The 23,475-nt window shown below is 40.9% G+C and overlaps 1 protein-coding gene across 4 annotated transcripts in view; it reads left to right on the top strand.

Annotated features, from left to right (window-relative positions):
• TAOK3 (TAO kinase 3) overlaps positions 1–23,475 on the top strand; it is an 81,920-nt gene that overhangs the window by 23,301 nt on the left and 35,144 nt on the right. For 3 of the 4 annotated variants that reach the window (XM_080354976.1, XM_080354973.1, XM_080354975.1), the window contains 6 exons: positions 12,679–12,777; positions 14,005–14,215; positions 17,973–18,044; positions 19,041–19,142; positions 19,617–19,662; positions 20,590–20,686. In XM_080354976.1, the coding sequence (XP_080211102.1) occupies positions 14,096–14,215; positions 17,973–18,044; positions 19,041–19,142; positions 19,617–19,662; positions 20,590–20,686 (437 nt within the window). In that variant the 5' untranslated portion in view covers positions 12,679–12,777; positions 14,005–14,095. Of the gene's footprint in view, positions 1–8,674; positions 8,737–12,678; positions 12,778–14,004; positions 14,216–17,972; positions 18,045–19,040; positions 19,143–19,616; positions 19,663–20,589; positions 20,687–23,475 lie in introns of all 4 variants that reach the window. The other variant, XM_080354974.1, reaches the window with a different exon arrangement.

The following is a 23,475-nucleotide window of genomic DNA, read 5'->3' on the forward strand; positions in this document are numbered from 1 at the left end:
GTGACTTTTCCTTGAATACGTAAAAGTTGTTGCCCCAGGAATTTGCCACAGAAATAATGAAGACTCTTGATCTATTTGCTATCTTCAGCTCTTATTCCATGTGAACATTATTAAACACAATGAAGTACACATCAAATAGAACTATCATATTTGGCAAGGATAATTTCTTATTAGGGACAAGAAATGTGGCTTAAACCAGTTTTCATTGCTAGTCAGGTTAACAGGAAGTTTGAAGTCAGTATAAGCAGGTGTAATTTTTTGAGGAAAGAAAAGGATGAACCGAGGAGATGCTATAAGGAGTAAACATGTTGGATTCCAGTGGGAGCCTGGCAGGGATTTATTGTCAGACTCTGGGTCAAGAAAAGAGAACTCTGAAGTAAATCTATAGGGAAATGGTTCTGGGTGCTATAGGAGCCGGGGGACTGAGTGGGGTGTGATGGACTTGGATCTTATTGTCTTGAAGTTGGATCTTCTCAGAGATGGGACCCAAAGGCCATTGAATGGGGAAAAATTAAGTGACCTACTGCAATTGTCTGAGCTTTGAGTTCTGAGCCTTACATTTAGTATTACAAGTCAGTGAATTCATAATTGAGAAGGTTTTGTTTCTATATTCAATACAGAAACACATGATATTTTTAGATCAGTTTATCTGAATTAGCTGTTTGTAATTTTAAGCTGAAACTTGTTACCTTTTGGCTGCATTCCTTGTGCTACCTCTTCGCAGAGGGCAGAAGAAAGGACAGCCCTGACATGTGCTCTTTATCCCATTTTGTTTAATGCACCGTTACCCCTTCTATTTGTCCCTTGTGTAAGCTGGCTTTATTTTCAGTTTGCCTTCATGTTGACGCCTTCCCCTACATCTAATGCTTTTATTTCTTCTGCATTTTTCATATATCTGAGGAGAGTAATCGTGTTTGAGTAATATGGTATCTTTGATCCTGTAATTTCTATGGTGACACTAGTACTTTTGGCATGGCATTCTCTCATCGTATTTCTGCATCTCAACACTCGATTTGCCTTTTTGCCTGTCTCTGTGCACTGAACAGATGTTTTCAGAGAGCTCTCTACAGCAACCCTCGAGTCTTTTTCCTGTGTGGTTACAATTAATTTAAAATTCAGCAGCGTGTGCAAGTAGCTGAAAATATTATTACTACTGTATGCTACCCTACTTTTGTAACGAGTGCATTTCATCAGCCACTGATCTGCTTCTGACTTCACTCAAGGTGGACATGGCTGTGCTTGTTTTTAACATAATGATTTCATCACCTCTGCTCTGAATGAATGTTATCTATGAGATAAGTGACTGAAACCTATTTGGTGGTGTTCAATTTAATATTTACAAATCTATGTCATTACTTGAGATGCCTTCTCAAAAATAGCAGACAACTAAAGGGCTGTCTTGGTGATGATTCAAAATAGTAAATTATCGATAGAGCAAAAATAAAACTCAATCATGTTTAACAACGGTCTCTTCCTATGCAGTATTTACCACTAAGCCTGGATTTTGTTGCTTCTCAGTGATCGAACACACACATTCCAACATCAGCTGCCAGTTCCTTGGTTGCTGCTCATAGAGAAATAGAGTTATTTCTAAATTATTCTTTAGGCTGTGGTGGTTTTGCATTTTCTGCGATATCCTTTTTGTTATGTTTTCTTGTTTTAGTGATATCTCTGATCTGAATTTCTCTTGTCCCCTGCTGCCCCCAAATGCCAGTGGCAGTGTCCACCTCTGCCACCCACAGAAGACACCTGGACCGAGAGCCCCCTTGTCCCTGCAGCCACCCTCCCAAATTCTGTCACCTTTTCTATTTTTACACATGTGCAATAATCTGGTGTGATTTAGGTACTTTGCACAGAAGCTGGGTCAGTAGCTAAGAAGTTTGACCCTCCCCTCATATTAGCTTTGTTTCATTGATTGTAAGTCTTTAAATGTTTTGATCAGGTAGCCCAGTGACCAGAGTCTTTAATTGAAGCTTTGCTAAGAATTTTTGTTACCAATATCCACAGTGTATTTTGCAGCATCAGTTTGTCGTTATTGGAAATTACAGCAGACAGAAGTGCACTCCATGTTTTTGCTAAAAGCTTTCCTATTTGGTTGGAAGAGGACTGCTTCTCGCCTTATCTATTATGTTCACAGCACAGCATATTGCACGACTAAAGTATCTCATGAAATACTCTGTTGCCATGGTGATCTACCTTCCCCTTTTCCTAAAAGGACCCACTAGGTCCTGGGAGACCAAATCTACTTTCTTTGCCTGTGAGAAGACTAGTCCCACCCTGTATTTTACCCTTGTTTCTCTCTTGTTTTCTTGAAGACATCAAGTAGGTTTTGTTTACTGATAATTTTTTTCTCTCTGGGTTTAACATTCTGAAATATTAAATTTTAGTACTTTAAAACTCATCTGAGGATATGCCTGTACATAAGGACACTGCGCTGGAACTTGCATTTTGAATTTCAAGTGGAAAAATGAAATTTAAGCCTAAATTATTTAAAATGAAATTTAATGTCATTTAAAACTGTATGGTGATCCTTCATGACTGCAGTTCTAATTCAAAAAAGAAAAAAAAAAGAAAAAACCCAAATCACTGTGGGTTTTCTTTGTCTTGACAACCTGCTCACTGAGTTGGGGAATGCAGGATTTCTGACTTCAGTGTTACCTTTGAGACAATTTTAAAATGGAATGTATGTTTTTCCTGTGTTGAACTACATTCAGAAAAGAGCGGATGTAGGTGCCAGGAGAGATATGAAAATGAATTTGTGACCCTAATATAAATGTCCCTCCAAGTGCGTTAGTAATACTTGTGCCCCAGCTCTCTATAATTGCCCAAACCAAGGTGTAAGATAACTGCAGTATCTGCACTTTTCCTTAAGTGAACTTGTGAGAAGATGGAAGAAACAAGTGCCTGGATATTTGTTCCTAAAATAGAAAAAGCTACGAAAAAGCCCCTGGAGAGCTGAACAGCCACAGAACAAACTTAGCAGGGGAAAACCCGTCCAGCAGTAGCGCAGAGAGGTACCCGGGGTTTAGCTGGTAGTGCTGGTTCAGCCCGCAGTGCCGCAGGAGGATGCAGGCATGGCGCAGGAAGAGGAGTCAACACCTGATAAAATACTTTATTTTTCAGTTTCTATAACCAAGCATGATTACTTTTATTGCTTAATGATTAGTTTGTAACCTTGTGTGGTAGGAGAGGACTTAGGTAAGCAGTAAAGCTTTTTATTTTGTGTGCAGTCCTTTCCCAAGAGGTCAGTGCAGTGCAAACCCCATTAGAGAGTATCTGAGAGAGCGTTTGCAGGATGAAGGAGTTTCTTGAGCAGCATTCGCCTGACTTGGAGAGTACTCGGCGATGGGGAAATCACTGCTGCTTGTACTGTTGAGGAACTAATACCTTGGAAAGGCTGCATATATTTATAAATTTCATACATTTACTTGCTTTTATTCAGATCTTTAGAAGATCTTGGATTATTTATTTTATGAATGTTCAGTTGGCCAGAAAACCAACTTCCCATGTCAATGCATGTGATAGGTAAAGCAGCAAGAAGATGATTTTAAAATACAGCAGGTGACTATTCAGTGAGGTTGCCACCCCAGCTCTTTCTAATTTGGAAACCTCTGTTTTAGTCATAGTTGCTGTATTCTTTGAATGACCTTGAGCAGGTTTTGTTTCTCAGTTTATCAGCTTCTGTGTTTCGTAAAGTGTGGACAGTGCTGGCCTGAAAACCTCTGAGGGACAAAGTACACGGGCACTCTGAGAGGGTTCCGGGAAACGACAGGAAAAAGAAAACACCCTTTCCATGTGGTTTTCCCTGATGTCTCCTGTCCTGTGGGTCCTTATCCCTGCCTTGGCATCGGAGTAACCGCTGCCTTCAGTGCGGCTGCCTGGGAAATTGTTGTGTAAAACACCTCTGTTTGTAAAACAGCCTGTTGGACCATATTATCAGCGCACTGTGCAGGGCTGCATGCTCTCGTGGTGCGTGGTGGTGTTTTTGGGTGGTTTGCTGTATTGTGCCACATTAAAATATGTTTGGTACTTCCATGATTCTGTGATAGCTGCTACATGTAAATAATTCCTCTGATTGTCATAAGGATGTTAAAATGATCCTGAAGAAGAGGTTTCCACAAGAGGGCCGTCTCAGAAGCACATGTGATGGCTGATAGAGCAAACCTTCAGTTCTTTCTGGCTGTTGAATAAAAGCAGCACACTATCTTCTTTTCTTTCCAGATTTTCAGCCAGCCCATGCTCTTTTTATAGAGGATAAACACTCTTTTCTTGCTCAGGATAATTAGGTTATAATAATGGAGTTTTGAGCATTAGATATCCATTAGACTTCTGAGTGTGTCTTATTGCTAGTGATAAAAAAAAAAAAAATCCATATGCCAGAAAATAATAAGCTTAGAAAGCCAGTGGGTAAATTGTGTGATATTAGTGACTGATTCTGTCTTGGCTGGTGCATGCTAGGTTGTCTTCTATTAGTAATAGTATCCCAAATTAAATTGAATTTTTGTGGATTTTTCAAAATAAGCTTTTTCATGTTTAATCCTGAATCAGATTTTGAGCATCTAAATGAAACAGATGTAGCTATTTTTAATGATATGAGCATAGAAAATATTCCTGTGCTGTATGTTAATGGTTGTGGTCATGCCTGTAAATAGGTCAGGAAGAGAGCTGGATGTGTTGGGTCAGAGTCACTGGGGGCGGACCGAGCCCGACTGATAAGCCCAAGGAGTCAAAGGGCTGTTTCCTAAAGTGTTATCTGTGCCTGGCACAGAGGAGGCAGGAAGGAAGGAAGGGGATCTATAAAAGGAGAAGCATGTGGTGGAGAGAGATTCATGGGGCAGAGAAAGGGGGTGCAACGGGGATGTGTGACCCAGGCAGGATGGGACATCTTGGGGGAAATACCTTGGGATGCTGTGGTTTTCTCTGTGTTTTTTTTTGTTCTGAACCAGCGGCAGCACCAGGTCAGGATTCAGAAACCTTTCTCTCTAAATCTTATCACTGGAGGGGACAACTCCTTATGCTGCTCTGCAGAAATTCAGAGGTTGGGGGGTATTATTACTGATAAGCTTGTAATGAAGATCTGGATTTTTCTTAGAATCATGAAGAACTTCACACATACTTCACACTTGTCTCATCAAACAGAAGAGGAAAAAAAAAATCACAATTTGTTTTGTTGTGGAAGGTACTATAGCCCTCTATGACCAGAGAATGTCTTTCTTTTCCCAACCCAAGAGTGCGGTCTCCATCTGTTTTCTTACTTTTTGTACTTTTTGTTGTACTGCATTGCTCTTTTTGGCCAGTTTTACTGTGGTACAGCTTCCAGAAAATAAGTATCTGAGTTACACTTTCTCACAAAAGGAGAATAAACAGTTTTTAAAATAGAAACGTACTTTTTCAAAGTCAGCTAGTGTTATGACAAAAGCTACATAGCTCCACTAGCACACTATTGCATTCAAGGATCTCATTGTCTTTTTGCCTCAGATATCACAGGCTTTAAATATGTAAATACATACACATCCCTCCACTAAAACACACCTTTTCCTTGGGTAGCACCAGGTTACTGTTCAGTGGCATAATTATACAGTTAAATCTAACTGTCCTCTGCAGTTTGTAGCTCACTCTAAGGGGCAAATCAAAGCCATACCATCTAAGCTAACCAAATGAAAACTGATTTTAAAACTCATAGAGATTTTAGTGATCAGAGTTAATATAACAGTTGCTTCTTAGATTTCTGAAAAGCTGAGCTTGGAATGTAGATGGGGATATGTTTACAGCCTCGTTGTACATTTACTGTTGAAATGATGTGGTGACAGGGAGATGTGTCTGGTGTCCATGATTCGGGGCCAGTGGTGTCAGTGCTGCAGTTTGGAATTGAAATGCGGGTGAGTAGGAGCAGGTCAGCTCTGCAGGGCTGTGGGAATAGGTTTATCTGCTTGCTGGGGTTTTTTGTTTGATTAGCTGATGGTCAAAATATAAACTCTTCAAAAAGATCTAAAAATAGCTTTAAACCACAAAATGGATACAGCTCTTTGGAAGCCATTACGTTAATAGGTAGGAAACTCTGAGTGTGCTGGTGTCTCTTCAGGCTTTCAGAAACAAATTCGATGACTTACTTTTGCCTCTGACTAGCACACAACAGAATACTCATGAATTTATAATTGTCTAGAGTTCACTGTCTTTTAAGCAACATCATTAATGAGGAGCCTGATAAAAATGCTACAGAAAAAATGCGATGAAAATAGGGAGGCAATTTCCTCACTTTCATGACCCATATGTGATGTTTTAGATATGTTTTGATGAGAAGATCTGATGAAATTTGTATTTCTCTGTAGGATGCTATTTGAGCTTATGTACATTTAGCTTTTAAAATGATTCATGTGTCTTCCCTCCCTTCCAGATGTACTGTTGAATTATTTCAAGAGTGCCGTGGTGAAATACCGTTAAATGCTCAGAGCAAGAGGACTTTTATAATTCACTCTAGATTTTATGATAAAATACAGGTTCTTGTTGAAGAAATGTAATAGTGTTAATGACCCTTAAAATGAGGGCATAAATATTTTCATTGCATCTTTCTAAATTTAACTGGAAAATTATTGGGCAGCATCACCCCGTGTCTCTTGCTGTGAAGTTTTGCTTTTTCATTGCACACCTATGGTGAAGAAGGATGCTGTTGGACCTTTTAAATAAAGCCCAAACTTTTCATTTGGTTATAGAGGTTTTTTCCTTTATTTTTAATTTGTCATAGATTTTAAAGGTTTGTTTTTTGTTTTGTTTTTCAAATATTCTACCTCATGATCTTAGGTAACCACAATTATACATATTTACCAAAACAGACTGTAAAGAACTTGCCTTCATGCCTGAGAGAGACAATTGTCCAGGTACTAAGAAACTCTATTGTACCTTTTATTCCAGTTAATTCTTAAAATGCCACTTGAGACAAGACTTGGGAGATACCAGCTCTGTTTGCTCTGTTTGATGACTCTCCCGGTTGGGCTGATCACCTGAGTTTTACTCCTTCACAGTTTCCTCGCAATTATGTCATTGGGATTATCCCAGAGTATCTCCACAGCACAAAGCAGAGTAATGTTATGCTAATCCTCTATATTTCTTAAAAATAATTTTTACCTTGTATATCATGCTTTTCCTGAAGATGTTCATAAACAAGAATATAAATCAAACCTTTTTTTGGTGGATTATAGTTCCTGTCTGGCCTTGGGTCAGCATAGATCGGTGCAGTAGGTGCCACTCGGTCCTCCCTTCAGTGCCTCATCATCATTCTGCGATGACTGAAACTTCATATGTCAGCCATAAGATCTTGGAAAGCGAGAAGAAAGACAACATATAAATATTTCTTGATGCATTTGCATTCTGTCATGTCTTATAATATCCCCAAACCAGTAGCTGGTGTGTCTTTGCCAGGGGCATTTCCAGTGAACGTGGCTGGCGCTGTGTCCTCTGGAAGGCCGCGTGTCGCTTGGCTTCATACTTGGTGAAATGTTCCCTACAACTAAAATTAATTGCTTGTTTCTTGACCTTAAGCCCATCGGTTTATGTTTTAATGTTTTGAAAATAAGTTTGTCTTATCTGTGGCATATAAATACTAGTTATAGAGGAGTTGCAAATGGAACAATGTTTCCTTAAAACTACTGCTCTTAATCGGGGAAAAGAAGTTGCTTTGATGAAAGCATGTCTCTGCAATGAGACCTGAAAGTTATTGGTTTAATTTCATATCCCAGGGGCACTGTGCGGTGATCAGCTTAGGAAAGTTCTGATTCAGAGGGGTTTGTTAGTGTGAGTAATCTCGTTAACTCGATGCCCCAACGCCCGGGTGAGCGCTGGAGGATGCTGAGTCAAGGCGTGTGTGTTGGGATGACGTCTGGAGTGGATCACGGAGCAGAATCCTTGGCAAAGAAAACTTCTTGCAGTTCTTTTTAGAAGCTGTAGGTAGTGAAGAGCTGTGATTGCATCCAAGTGTTCACAAATGTTAATAGAAATGGTGTGTGTGATTATGTGAATGTTCTGGGAAGTTATTTCTTTGAAAAGCAGAGCAAAAAAAGTGGTGTTTGAGGAACTGGTATGTGAGTCCCAGCTACTGACTATCACTGAGCACCTTTTGTGCTTATGTTCTGGTTACATCGCCAGCAAACTAGCTGGTAGCTTGAATTGATACACCAGATATGTGTGTCGGACTGTTTTAAGCATTAAAATAAACTAAGTGCTAATACGCTAGGAAAAAACACACACGTTGCCTGCAGTTACATAGTGTTAGCTGGAAAAGTAATTCTTAACAATCAAAGAAATGACAGCGAAAAACTCCAACTATGGAGGTTCAGGAGTCTTTCTCAAAAAGTCAAAGTGCCTGCTGCTGCAAAGTAATGGGCTGTGTGTCCTGGATCGTGGTCTGCATGGGAGGGAATCTGCTGCAAAGGCACTGAAGTGTTTGTGTATGGCTTGCTAGCTAAACACATGTAGCCATTAAAGAGAAGGAAAAAAGCTCCTACATCTTAAAACCAAACCAAAACCAAACAAAAAACAAACAAAACAATATAAGTTTATGTACGAGGACTGCAGTGGAAGGTGCACATGTCCCTGCTTGGAGCTCAAAAGGCTTCTTACTGAAGATGGTTTTTATCAGCTGAATTTATCTGATAACTTCCTTTTTAATCTTGTCTTCCAGATTTTTTTGAGATTTTGTAGAGACTGAAGTGAAGAAAGGCGACTCTTGGAAAAAGAATTCTGGTATAAAATGATTCCCCCCAAAATATTAATCTAAAAATGAACGTATGAGCCATGTCCCGTTGCTCCTCCTCTGAGTGGAATCTGCTGCTGTTCCACCCTGTTTCCTGTAGTTTGTTTTTCTGCTTGGAGTGGAAAACTTTGTCCATCTTTTGGGAAGCACCATGGTGTAGTTAAGAACTAAAATTAATTTTATATATTCCTGTACACGTTTGAAAGGGACTGTAGTGTTGTGAGACACAGTTCAGACTGTGTTTTACAAGCTGCACGCTTGCACTTTATTGCAGCGTTGAAATTTTGATGCTTGTAGGGTGTGGAAACGGTGCGTCGGGTGTGGAATGTGCTGTGAGCCAGGGATGCTGGGCCGGTTGTTTAGAGAACTCCACGAAGAAACAAGTCAATATCTTAACTCTTCAATACCACGCTCTCTGAAGACACCCTGTGAGCAGCTACAGAATTGGAGTTCTCAAGTATAACTGTCTTCTTATACATGGATGTAGTTTTAGCTCAGTAAATATTTGGAAATGTGGGTAGTTTAGCTTTTCTTCAAGTCCTTTCCAGTTATGTTTTGTTGTTTCCTTTATATTCAGGTCAAGGTCTTTTCTGTTGCTATTAATATAGCACCTGGAGGTCAGAGTTGGTAGCAAGAGAATTTTTGTGTGAACATACATAGCAAAAGCAGCAATGTAAGCTTTTCAAATGTGAGGGTTGCTTGTGATTGAGGAAACTCGCTTTTCTTTAAACTGTTGGGAGGAAAAAACCACTTGTTTGCTATAGCAGTGAGACTTGTTAGAGCATTATCCAGAGTCTGCTCTCTGCGCAGGCTGCAGGATGTGTCACTAGTTTATTGTTCCTCCTGCTCCCATATTCTCTATAGCACCATTTTCTGATGAAACTCCACGCTGAGACCTGCTGTCGTCTCACCCTAGCCACTAAAAGCACCAGGTTATTGTGCTGTTTAGTGTAAGCGAGAAGCAAAGAATCCTTGAAACACTATGGCAGTGGGCAGAACTACAGCAGTAACTACTCACTATATCGAGAGGGGCTCACGTTGGGGGGTTTGTGTTCCTGAGTTGTGGAGTTTGAAGGGTGGGAGAGGCGAGGAGTAGCACAGCAAACTGCTTTTCAGCAAATTGCTTGATTGGTTTGAGCTCAGGATCATCCTGCACTTGTAGTTTTCAGGGCAGTTCTTCAACATTTCACTCGCTTTGGGCACTTCAGTGCTTGGCAGGTCACAGGCTGCCTGGCGCATTCCCCATAAAGAACTGCATTTTAAAATAACTACTGGGTTTGCTTTTTTCTGCTTGTGACATTACTGGGAAGCAGACATTGCCATATAGATATGTCCAGCGTAACACTCGTTTCCCACTTGTACGTGGAATAGTTGTAGGCCTTTAAAAATCACCAATTTTCTTTCTGGTTTTCATCCTGTGTTCTGTAATTTTCATTAGAGAATTTTTTTCTTAGAGAATCCCTCAAATATTTTTCTTAGTAGTATTTCTGATGCTGAATTTACTCTCAAGAATTCTCTGTATCTTTCTAGCACTTTACAGAATTTCAGAAACGGGGCACAAGCAGTTTGTCCTCCAGGGGAGGGATTTTCATTGGTAACTGTTGATTGAGAGTTTTAATTTCCATGTAGACAGTTTTGAAGGACCTCCAAGTGGCCTTTTCGGAACAAAATGCTGGTCTCACAGACTCTGAAAATCTTGAGTCACTTGTCATTTCTCTAAGTCACCACCGGTGTGATTAATGCTGGTTTCATTTGAGGTCTTCAGAACACGTGGAGTCTCAAATGCTGCTCTAGCTATGCTTTTTGAAGGATGAGGAGTAGAAATCGGGCTGCTAGTAGAAATTGTTTCTTCATGTGTTAATGGAGTGGTTTGGTAACTGCAATAACTTGCTTAAATTGGGATTGTATGGAGCAGTCAGTGATCATGTTCAGATCAACAGGACTCGAATTACTCTGGATACGCTTTCCATCCTAAGGTTTTCTGATAATCATTACTGGAAAGTAATAGTCCCCCTGAAAAGATTTACTTATCATACAGTCTCACTACGTCTGACTTAATTGGGGAATGACATTATTACTTAGAGCTTAACTTTTAAGTCTTGATGTTTAGTTTCCCATTTTAAATAGTAATTTATCCTTGCATATTGGAGTTGCACAGACTTTGTTTATGGCAGAGAAGTTCATTTGACTAGAGATGGATAAATTGTTTTCTTCATTGGTTTGTTTTTATTGTTCTAAAGCCAAATGGATTTTTCACTTGGCTGAAGAATGCCAGACCTGAAATACTGCATTCTTTGCCCCTGTCTGCAGGCATGTAGTAAATATAGCACCTCTGGGCGAGGCCAATCAGCTGAGAATGAATAATCATTTCATTCATCTGGCTTTGTCATTTATTTATACTTGATTTTTTTTTTTTTTAACTAAACATTACAGAACCTTTTTCTGGAACTCTTCAAGTAGCTTGTTAATAACTCAATAGTATTGCGATGTGTTGAAAACAGACAAAAATACAATTTTTTTGGTAATGTTAGCTACTAGCAGGAAGATTTCTGCTCATATATTTTTTTCCTAATAAATGAGAAGGTGAGTTATCTTCTTTCTCATTAAGCCAGGTGGATATTAAATCAGATTTGGGCAATAAAACTATCGTAGTGTGCTTTACTTGGAAGCGTTTCTACTGTGGATGCAGTTCTGCGATAATCTCTTCCATGAGGACAAGCTAATGCTGAGCTCTGGGGGTATGTGACCCCACGGAGGGGACGGCTCTGGCTGTTTGGGGTGTGCGACCCCACAGAGGGGACGGCTCTGGCTGTTTGGAGTGTGTGTCTCCACAGAGGGGACGGCTCTGGCTGTTTGGGGTGTGCGACCCCACGAAGGGGACGGTTCTGGCTCTTTGGGGTGTGTGTCCCCGCAGAGGGGACGGCTCTGGCTGTTCGGGGTGTGTGTCCCCACGGAGGGGACGGCTCTGGCTGTTCAGGGTATTGATGCAGGCAGCTGCATCCCTGGCTCTTGAGCAATCTACATCTGATTTCAGCTGATGGGGCTGAGTGCTTGCCCTCCTTTTTCATCCTTCCATTGCTCATTCTCTCCCCTGTGGAATCCAGCAGCGTTTGACTTATTCATATCTAGGACTTTCAAGTCTTGTGTGGCATCAGGTACAACAGACGGAGCTAAATAATAGACTCAGCATTGGGAGCTTTGTCCTTTTCATAGGCAATCTGAAAAAGGTAGTCTGAGTGCAAGCTTCCATGTTTTTCCTATCCTGGCAAGCTTAAGAGTCTTTATAAAAGTCAAAGAATTTGGCATTTAAGCTGTTTTTCTGGTTTCCTATCTTAGAATGATAGGGTCTCTTTAGCTTGGAGAAGAGGAGACTGAGGGGTGACCTCATTAATGTCTATAAATTTGTAAAGGGTGAGTGTCAGGAGGATGGAGCCAGGCTCTTCTCAGTGACAACCAGTGATAGGACAGGGGGCAATGGGTACAAACTGGAACACAGGAGGTTCCACTTAAATTTAAGAAGAAACTTGTTCCCAGTGAGGGTGGCAGAGCCTGGCCCAGGCTGCCCAGGGGGGTTGTAGAGTCTCCTTCTGTGCAGACATTCCAACCCGCCTGGACACCTTCCTGTGTAACCTCATCTGGGTGTTCCTGCTCCATAGAGGGATTGCACTGGATGAGCTTTCCAGGTCCCTTCCAACCCCTGACATTCTGGGATTCTGTGATAACAAGCCCAAGGGCTGTAGGACAAAGGAAGGGGAATATCTTCATCTAAAGAGACACCATTAGCACTTACAGCCAGCTCACCTTTTAACTGCATTTTCAAGTGATGCCTTGATAAGTCCGTGGTCTTTTCTAAATGTAGTGTTTTTGTTTTAGAATAAGGTATAAAACTTAGAATACTTTTTCTAAATACTCTCATTTCTTTTCCGTTGCAGAATAAGAGAGCGCATAGAGTCTGGGAGGACAAGAGCACAGGACGATGCTGCTGAAAGGAATCTGAGCCACAGAGCATGCTTTGTGCCACAGCTACCCAGGTACATTTTGTGCATCTCTGACGAACCGCAGTTTGTGCATTTTGCTCCATGACGTACCATCCTGAGCCAAGGATGCTGTCTCAGCACCAGACCAAAGTTGTGCTCTGCTTTCATCATTCCATCTGGATTGCTCTCGCAGTCTGAAACCTTCTGAAGCCTTTTATGTGTGGGGGTTTTTTTAACCCGATTGTGAAATTTCAGCTGATCTCTCTTTAAATGTTACACTGGTTTATGTCACGAGGTAGGCTGGACATTTTAGTGTATGTTTTCAGAAATCTTTTTCTTTCATGCATAGAGAAGATGTGGTCTCAATAAATGAGGTGCTGAACTATGTATCTGGAAGTAGTTTTGAGCCTTGCTCCAGACTGTTGTTGAAAACTGCTCCAGTTGAGTCACCTGCAGATCGTCTGCTGGGTTTCAGAAATCAAAAGCAGTGGGGTTGAGGCATCTGTCATTGCTTTGCACACCAGTGGCTAAGGAACCACTGCAGATTTTTCAGGATGTTTTCATAGGAAATGTGAAACTTTCAAATGTTTCTCTCACCTTTCTTTTTTAAATAAATACAGTTTTGGAGATGAATACTGGAAATCTTCATTTAAATACAGCTAAGTTTTATGCAGACTAGTTATATGCCTATGCTAAAGAAAGATGTAAGGAGGTAAAGATCTGTCTTACACGATGGAGTCTTAGGAGCTCTCCAAAGCAATTCTGTGACCTGGGAGCCATCACAATCCAGTAGCACTAGCTGTCTTGCAGCATTGACTCAATAAATAAATAAAAATCATATGACAGTGAAGTGTTTTTGTGGAATAAAAGCTAACTTTGCTACCAGCTGGCAAGTGGGAGTAGAGAAACAAAGCAAACAAACAGCAGAGAAAAGTAGGAGGAACAATGGTGATAGTCTCAAAAGTGACACATTAGGAGACCAGCATGAAGAATAACAAACTTGTATCACAGGATGTTTTGCATAGCAACAGGACTCGTGTCTTCAAGTGGACTTTAGTGTAACTGCAGCACTTGCTTCCTGTATGAGATAAAGAGCTATTGTACTCTGAATGCATTTTAATCTCTATATCTAAATTGGACTAATAATTAAAAAGAATTAGCTGAAGGAAATGATATTACAGTCTATTGCTCCTGAGAGCGTTTCCTCTTATTTTGTTGTCAGAGAAGCGAGAACAGAAACGTGTGTAATGGAAACAGATTAAAGATGAACCTTTTCACCAGGTGCTGAATGCTGTCTACAAACTACTTTGTCGATGAAGGAAGAAATTGATTGGAAATTGAAAGCACGAACTGGTTCATAATAGTGTTCAACATGCGCAAAGGGGTGCCAAAGGACCCAGAAATAGCTGACCTGTTCTACAAAGATGATCCTGAAGAAATATTTGTGGGTTTGCATGAAATTGGACATGGAAGCTTTGGAGCAGTTTACTTTGTAAGTAGAATTCCTTACCTCCTTTTTGGAAAACGGAACCATTTTACCTTACATTTTGAAGATTTTCACTGTTTGTAAAAGCGAGTGTTCTTCAAGCCCTCAGTGCTTTGTGTGCTTTCTCATAACGCATCTCAAAAATAAGTGTTTCCAGATCTCTTTACTGTTAGATCTTTATTTATAGGAGCAGTTGGCTATAGTCTCAATGGTGCATCCGACCATTCAGGTTAAGTACATGGTATCTTCTTCTGTGTGATGCTGAAAGTTGAATTTAAGCAGTTGGAAATTAATTTGCCAAACAGGAATTTCAAGATACTCTACTTGGTGCTCATATGCTTGTAAATCATTGCAAATTAATAGATCTAGTGACTTAATGATTCAAAATGCATTTGGAGTTAAAAGCTACTTTGTTAATGAACTGCTATTGTGGCTGCTTGGGTAAAAATGCTGTGGAAGTTGCATCAGATTATATTCAGGCTTTTGAGTGATTTCTCTGCTGCTCTGATAATTTAGGAGTTAAGAGGTATCTTTAAAATATCAGTTTGTTTTGCCATCAACCTTGTCACCATGTGGGGGTTGGAATAGATGACCTTTAAAGGTCCCTTCCAGTCTAAACTATTCTATGATTCTATGTTCATCTCGTAACATACTATCTTCAGTACCAAATACTTACATGGCAAAAGCAAAGAGAAAGTCTGGAGAGGAATGAGAATTGAAGCTGGAAGGGTGTATTGCATTAATACAGTCAAGATAATTTAATCTGGAAAGTGAGAATAATAGTGCTTTTACATTTAGTATCAAACAAAGCCAAATCCAAAATACTGGATTTGGAAATAATGATAATCCAGTTGCTATCATTGAAACTAAAATAGAATTCAGTATGACAAAAAAAAGATGGATTAAAGCTGCTTGGTAGCGTGGCCTGCCGCTCCAGAAGATCAGGGTCACTAGAACTGAGATTTCTGAACATTGGACATTAAAGTATTTAGATAAGTACCCTTACACCTGTAGCTCTGGATGCTGGCAGTAGCTAAAATTATTTGCAAGCACTTCAATTCACTGTTTAAAGTTGTGTAAAGTGATGGGGGTGTTTGTGGGATTGTTGTTAGGACAGGAGAGGTACCTGGTATTTTGTGTCAGATAAGCAGTGCGTGTCTGTTTTGAGGGATAACGACATAATTCCTCAGCGTATGTTATGGTAGTAGTGCAATAGGGAGGTTTCTGCCATGGGGATTGTCAGCAGTGGCACAGACACTTTGAGATGGTAGAGCAACAGGTCAGTGAGCGTATAATGTTAAGTGTACTACACGTGTAAGAGGATGAGACTGTACAATTCGGGATACGTGTTGATCCACTCCAGAAAAGGAGCAAGTGGTTTTTTTGGGTGGGAGTAGCGAGATCCTACCCAATGGTTTTCAAGACCAAAGGGAAAGGATGCATGGTGTGCTTTAGGGTAAAGTTGAAGTGGTGAAGGTGCCACCTTTGTCACTCAGCTCTGGTGCTCAGAATTTCCTCATGCTTCAGGGGAAGAGCATGAGGAGTGTCAGAGGTCTCACCCACTACGCAGGCTTACAGCTTAAATGTCACCATGCTTCGGTAAAAGACTCCTGATCCCTCAATGCCTCTCTTCCTCCTTTCCCTGAATGCTTTATTTAACTGGTCTGTGCTTTAAAGACATTGCAGAGTTTAGCCAGCCTGCAGCTTCTTGCAATCTCCAAGGAGCAGCCACATCCTCCAAGCTGGATGGTGATTGCAGTCGTGCCTGTAATAATACTGTGGTAGGAACATAGTAATTAGATGCATCACCACTTTTCTGTGATCCATCCATGCTCCTTTGCCACTGTTTGAAACTCAAGCTTTCCTTCCTGGCACATGAAGCACTTGGCATCCAGTAAATTGTTCTTAGGAGTCTTTGCCTTGTCACAAGCAAGTAAGTCACAAGCAGAAACTCACCTGTTTGCAGTTTTCAGTGCCCAGTAGCCTGGGATCCATCTGCTCACCTGAGGAACCCCTCCAGCTGTGCCCCCCTCCAGCTGTGCCCCCCTCGGATGGGTCATGCTGGAGCTGTTCCCTGCCATGCAGGAGATGCTGTGCATCTTTGGTTTTTTTGGCCTCCTTTTTAAAAGCTTGTGTAGCTTGTCTTATATCTCAATTCTTACACATCTTGGAGTAAGGCAAAGACCAAGAATAAGATCTTGGATCATCATGGCAAGATTTCCAGGGATACTGACATGCTTGGTATCAAAAAAGAATGCATCACTTCTCTCAAGGTTTTAAAGTTGATGCTCACTTAACTTGAAATCAGTTGATTTTGCAGTTGACTTCAGAATAGTTTTAATCAAAAGCAACCTACTTCTCTCCATATTGGAAATATGGAAAGAAGATAAAGCAGATGAAGGCAATGGAAATGAGGTTTTGCAAGCTAAATGTGCTTGTTTTCTGCCAGGCTTTTCCCTACAGATCTACAAGTATGGCCAGAGCCACTTCAGCAAGTGGATATTTCTGTCAAGTGTGCTCGTACAGCCCTTTAAGAACTTCACCCATGACCGAGGGCACGGCCGCGTGCCATTCCGCAAAAAATACAGCTGAAATGAGAGAGAACCACATTCGCATGAAGATACTTGGAATTAACTGAGCAAACACTTGAAGATTTGCTTAGAACACCAGCATTAGCTCATCTATTTGATATCATACTCTTGATCTTTTCTGTGCTGATTCAGACTGATGAGTGGTTAGGAAGGGGGTTTGCCTTACCCAAAAGTTACTTGTTTTCAGCTTTCTGTAGCTCATTTGAGGAGAAGCCTGTGCTGAGGGGTCTGAGTGTGTCGCCTTCCTTCTGTAATTCCTGCACTCTTGTGGTTTACCTGACAACATTTTCCTTTGAAGTCACTATTTGCATCATGGAATGTCTTTCATTAATATGTTACTTGAAAGTTCAGTGCTCATCCACTCAAGCAGTTGAAAGGAGGATTTACCTCGTTTAGCTTCTATTGTATTCTAAGCTTTTAACTGTCAGTAAATTTTGTCATGAGAATGGTAAACGGTTGGAGGTACTGGGATTTCAACAACCCTTTTTATGACCTTCAAGTTGTTTGTCCTTAGTGTGCAGAGATGAGGGCAATGCCAATCCAGGCAAGTAGAATTTTTTCTAAAACTGAGTTTTCAGCCTTCGGTCTCCATCCCTTGTATCATACAGGCTGTGGAGAAGGAGAATTTTGCTGACTGAGTAGTATTCGTTGTACAACTGAAATCTGGCACAGTGAAAGGAAGATTGCTTTTTGAATACAGAGAAATTCCAGAATGAAATGTCTTCTTGAAACTGAAAATTGAAATGGCTGTTTGAGAATATCAGCGTTTTATGAGGTTTTTTATCAAATAAAAGAAATTTTTGGACACCTTTTGATTTATTTCTTTAGAAAACATTTTCCCAGAAGTTCATCTAAAACTGTTTTTACTGCATTTCCAATACAACTGTATTTTGCGTGTTCTCAGAGGGGGCAATATCAGGCCTTGGTTTGTGTATCAGAGGTAGCAAGCACAGTAAGGGCTGAGGGACGGACTGTGACAGATACGCTCAGGGAAGAGGTTCATAATATTTGCCTGGTAAATGTTATAATGAGGAAGATCTCTTAAGTGTAGGAGCTCGCACGGATGCGATATCAGAGGAAAAAGCCCATGTTTGCCAAAGGCCCAGCTCACTCCGTGGGGAGAAAAAAAGAACCAACACTTTTTTCAAACTGTTTCTTTTTCCCTACTCCAGGCTACAAATTCCCACACTAATGAGGTGGTGGCAGTCAAGAAAATGTCCTATAGTGGAAAGCAAACGAATGAGGTAAGGTGAATAAAGCCAATTCTGCATGCAGAAGCTGTTGCAACTATAATGTAAATCTGAACAGCAAAATTAGCTGCGTATTTCATTTGCAAGCCAGCTTTTTATTGCGTTAGCTGTTACTCTCTTCCATGGAGCTTTGCGGAGAGGGAAAATGAGTTTATGCAAATTTTGACAAATAGTTCAGTTTAAGGAAGTGAGTGGGAATTCAGAATGCTGGTATGGTGGTTATTTCAGTAATAATTTCATTAGTAAGTGAAGAAGAGGACACTGGAGCCATAACCACAACTCTTGGAAGTGTCGACTGAAATGTATAGCTGACTTGAAACACTTTTCAGGATCTATAATCTAAAATTGCATAGACCTTGTATTTAGAATATCAGTCTCACTTCAGCTGTTGCTTGTTAGTTGCTTCTCTTATTTTTGTGCTGCGGTGCGTTGATCTTGGCTTGACTCTGTTTGGATTGGGGTGTTGACATGCAGAGGAGAATGTGTTTGTGAAGAGCAAACAGGGATGTCTTAAACTTATTTTTCCTTGCTTACCTGTTGCTCTCCCACATGTGCTAAGGTCTTCTAAATGTCTGTGGCTTTGTGCTTCACAAGGAAGTAAACAGCAAACTGCTTCTATCTCTAAAACATATTATGGGTAGTGGTGTCTCTTGGAACAGGTGGGTTTGTTACTAAGCTTGAGACCACTGGACAGTTCAATATTGAAAAGAGTAGCGATGCTTTAAGTAAAATTCGTTGCAGTTAAAACAAGGAAAAAGTATTTTTGCAATTCTCAAGCTGTTTGAATGTGTCTTGGAGGCATCTCAGTGCAACAGGGATCCAGACAACGGTATAGTTGTGCGTTTGCACCTTATGATTCTTACTGTCTTCACATTGTAAAATAGTTTTACGGTTGCTTCAGTCTGTACTACAGTGTGTAGTGTATGAGAGTATGTAGGGGATTAAGCAGAGAAATGCTTTTATACCTTTTTGCTTCTTTTTTTTAATTAGAAATGGCAGGATATCATCAAAGAAGTCAAGTTTCTACAACAGCTGAAGCACCCCAACACCATCGAGTATAAGGGCTGTTACCTGAAAGAGCATACGGCCTGGGTGAGTGAGTGGTGTGGCATTTAGAGGTCTTCACGAGCAGAAAATGTGTGGTACAGCAGTCAAATATTCAGTACACGCAGTGTCTTACGTGCAGCAGTATTCATCCCACACTGCCTGCAGTCCCTTTCATCTGAAGAAGTTCCAGGTAATTTAAAGGGAACAGATATTTAGGATATTGGAACAAACCCTTCTGCTCTGAGTCAGGCCTCTGCCTTCATGCAGATTAAACAATTATTATGGAACACCCTTTACAATATCTCCCCAAAATTTCTCAGTGTTTAAAGCTTCTTTACAACAACGAAGATGTCTTGGCATTGCTGGAATGTCTGGAGCATTTTGTTTTGTTCATCGCTTTTTGCATTTCTTGCAACTAAAGGTTTTATTTCCTTCTCCTGTTTCCCAGCCATTCACGTAGTAGCTGTTTGTGGGCGAGTGTTTACCCTATTATTTAAAAGCATGCTTTTTTTCTTGCAGTTGGTTATGGAGTACTGTTTAGGATCAGCTTCTGATTTGCTAGAGGGTAAGTTTTATGTAGTCTTTGATTTGCTTTTTGCTAGTGCCCCTTCTGAGTGCAGTGGGAGGCTGTTTTCTCACAGGCTGCTATTTTGCAGATGGCAGAGGCTGGCTGTGTGTGCTGCTCCATTCTGGAGCGAGAATGCCTGTGGTTGTGCTACCCAGGCTAAGCTGAGACTTTCCCAGGAGGCCAGTGCTACAGATAGTGGTGCTTCTATGCACACTTATATGTTGTAAAACAAAGGTATAAGATGTAATTTGAGCCTTCTTAGTGACTGAAGCAGACTGCCTGTTTTGTGAATATCCATAACAAAAACCTGCAGATATTGTCTTTGCCTTGCAGTTTGTAGGAATGAGTACGAATGATTTGATAGAACAAGAGACCGATACGACCTTAAAACTAGAACAGCAACACTTGCAGAGGAATAGGGAATCGAAGCCGAATTTTGCAAAAACTAGTACTCTGTATGGGCCGTATCTTTTGTATCCCAAGATAGTCAGCCAGCGGCACGTGCTGGTCATATTTAGGGATACATGGAAGGTGCTTTGCTGTGTTTCTTTGTAGCTGGTATTCCTCATTTTGCTGATTTTTATCTCTTGGGGAAAAAAAGTGGGAAGTTCTCCTTGCTAAGGAAATTTATTTCAAATCCATTTGGTAAGCTATGCTCAGACGGATCTCCTGTTGTTAGCAGTAACTGTCGGCCCTAGCAGGAACGTGAAGAAAAATGTGTTTTCCCGTGATGTAAAATACATGCACAGACTGCGCAGGGACTCAGAGCTGCTCGTGGCCATCAAGCCCCAGGAAACCAGCACAGTGAAGATGAGGTTCACCCCATAGCTGGCAAAATCGGCACGGCTCCTCCTCTTTAAAAACACTTTCTCAGGAAAAGATTGCATTTATTTTCTAATGTTTTTTTCTTTATTTTTCCCGTAGTTCATAAGAAGCCACTTCAGGAAGTGGAGATCGCTGCCATCACCCACGGTGCCTTGCAGGGGCTGGCCTACCTGCACTCTCACTCCAAGATTCACAGGTAAGGCCAGAGCTTGGTGCTGCTGGATGGGTTTCCATCTTCCACCCTCTGGCGTCTGAAAATGCCAAAGTTCCTTGAACACAGTGGAGGAAAAGGTTATTCTACCAAAATTTTCTTTAATGGACATGTCAGTCCTCCTAATTGCAGGGTTAGATAGATAAAAGTTGTATTTCTTTGGTTGAAATAATTTAACGTGGCTACGTCCTGCACCAAATTCTCTTTGGTGTGAGCAGTGTTTCTCTGCAGAACCTGGTAACAAAGAACACACCTGAATGTTGGCAGTAAATATTGGCAGGAAAATAGCACCCTAAATGTACCAAATAAAGTGGAGTGGTAGAGCTAGACTACTTTTAAGATTTTATAAGAGGCTGCTCATGGATTTCAGCTCCTAGATCTGTCTTCCATTATGTAGTATTTTTTAGGAGTCTGGATTTTTTTGACTCACTTGTCAAGGGTGTTGAATGTTCTCTTTTTGGTCTAATTTTGGATACTACTGATAATATCGGGTGAGAACTATTAATAGATTAGTGTAATGTCAGAAGGAGCAAACTTAAGACTAATTTATGGGGCTAAAAGGGTCTTTGTGGTCTGCTAGCAAACTTAAGACAGAAAATTGATATATCTGAGACTGAGACAATGAGGGATTTTTTTAGAGAGAGGAATTATTTTTCACTTGTTGCACTAACTACTTAGGGCGTATCTACACATGGTTATTAAATGACATTTAGGTGAAATATGAATTTAAACATTAATGCCAATTTGGGAAATTAAACTAAGATGACTTTTTATCAGTCCTTTGCATGTTTGCCCTATTCAAGCATAAAAATACCTGTCCTGAAATATTTTATGTGCTTTCGAAGTGCATTGAATTCTTGTTTATAGTAAATTATTCCCTGTATGGACACTACTGAGAACTCGTTTTTGTCCATACTTGTTTAGACTTTCTAAAGTGGTGCAACCGATGTGTTGTAAATTCAGGAGTAGTAGCTGCTATGTGTGAACTTTCCATGAGGTGCTTATTGTGTATCAAGAACAAAACTGTTATTCCTCTTTGGAACTGGAAAAGGTTACTTTGCAGTGTGCTGGAAGCGCCACGCAGCTCTTGCCTATCTACTGGTTTTCTTCCAAGGGCTGTTCTGCCTTTTAACCTCTGAGGTGGGAAGGCAAATCATCTCAGAAAAGAAGGAAATCAAGAGATTTCTCATTTTCTGAGAGATGTTGTGTCTTTAGAAGGAGGGGTGGAGAAGTGCCATTTCCTAGTGCTGAGGAGTCTGTGCTGATGTGCACAGTGACAAGAACTGCAAACTCTTCGCCTCTGCTGTGACAAGTCCCTGTAGTGCTGAGAAAAGTCAAGCAAAGGCTGAAAAGGACCAAGGCTGGTGGGGACAGCTGGGGCATCCCTGCCCCACAGCAAGAACGGCAACGGGACATGGCCTGGAAGGGAGGGACACCTTGTGGAGACACAGGACAAAGCAAGTGTCTGATCTGAGCTCCCTGAGCGCCTCTGCCACCGGTTAGTTCTAATGCCTATGGGATGGCGAAGGATGGGATCATTTTCTGTTTAATTGCAGGCACGAGGCAAACCTAAGTTAGCAAATCTGTTTGCTGATGCCTAAAGCACCTGCTGAGTCCTCTGTTGTTCGCTGGACAGTGAAGGTAGCAGTGGAGGTGACAGCAAAGGGGGCAGCCCGGGCTGTTTCTTTTTTTATGTTTGAGGTGTCCATTCTTGCACAGACAAGGCATCTTTAGCGCTTGTCATCCAGCAGAAGTGACAGATGCTTAGACCCAAAACCTGAAGTCATGTCAGGATGTATTTGAGTAGCACATGTGTGCAAAAAAAATCCAAAATATTAGTTTTAAAGCAGTACTGTCCTGGGAATGAGGGGATGGAGGTTCTTACTCTGGCTCTGCTGCTGAAATACTGTAAGTAAACTCTGATTTCTGTGGCCCTCTGTCCCGGTTTGCCTGTCCTGTGTGCTGCCCTTTGGAGACAACAGCATCTCACGGGTGTTTGTGTCATTCTGAGTTTAAAGGGTCTTTGAGCACAGCTGTTCTCTGGTTCTACAATGACACTGGGTTTGTATTTGCACAAGTCATTGTGCTTCAACTGCGGGATGATAATTCAGTGTATGCTCTTCCTCTGCAGCAAATACAAGATGGCTTTATTTCCCTTCCCATTTACCTAATTAGCTCTGTTTTCACAGGGTCAGAGTACCAGTGTGTTTGGCAATACACGGTTACTTGTTCGTGTTGGAGGTCTCCTGCTGCTGCTGAGTGGCTTTAGTGTTTAAGGACATTTAGTTGAACACCAGATAAGAAAAGCTGATATTTGATCTGATGCGTTTTTTGTATAAAGATACATTATATTTTTTGAAGAGATGGCAGAGACACATTCCAAACCGTCTGGCATATACAGCCTGGCTGACAGGGATCCTTTACACACAATCCATTTATGTTGAGAGTCTGCTTTTGTAAAAGCAAATGGCTTTGCCCATGTAAATGCACTTGTGGCAATACCTAGTGAGCAATTTTCCCTTTGTTTTTGAAGTGATGTATGAGGGTTTTTAGGAACTTTCACTGTATTGTGAATTTCAGCTGGAAGTGTGAGTAGACTTGAATTTCCCAAAGCAGTCATCCTCCTTTTATGTCAGATGGGTGGAGGAAAAAAGTATTTCAGATGTAACTGACAAGTCTTTCTCAAACTGTGAATAGGGTCATTGCCAAGTGTCTTAGAAGAAATGCAAATTGCATTAACCTTTCTCAGCCTTTCATGGGCAGTTAATTTGAGA

This window comes from Nesoenas mayeri (genome assembly GCF_963082525.1).
Source record: "Nesoenas mayeri genome assembly, chromosome: 17".
Lineage (NCBI taxonomy): Eukaryota > Metazoa > Chordata > Aves > Columbiformes > Columbidae > Nesoenas > Nesoenas mayeri.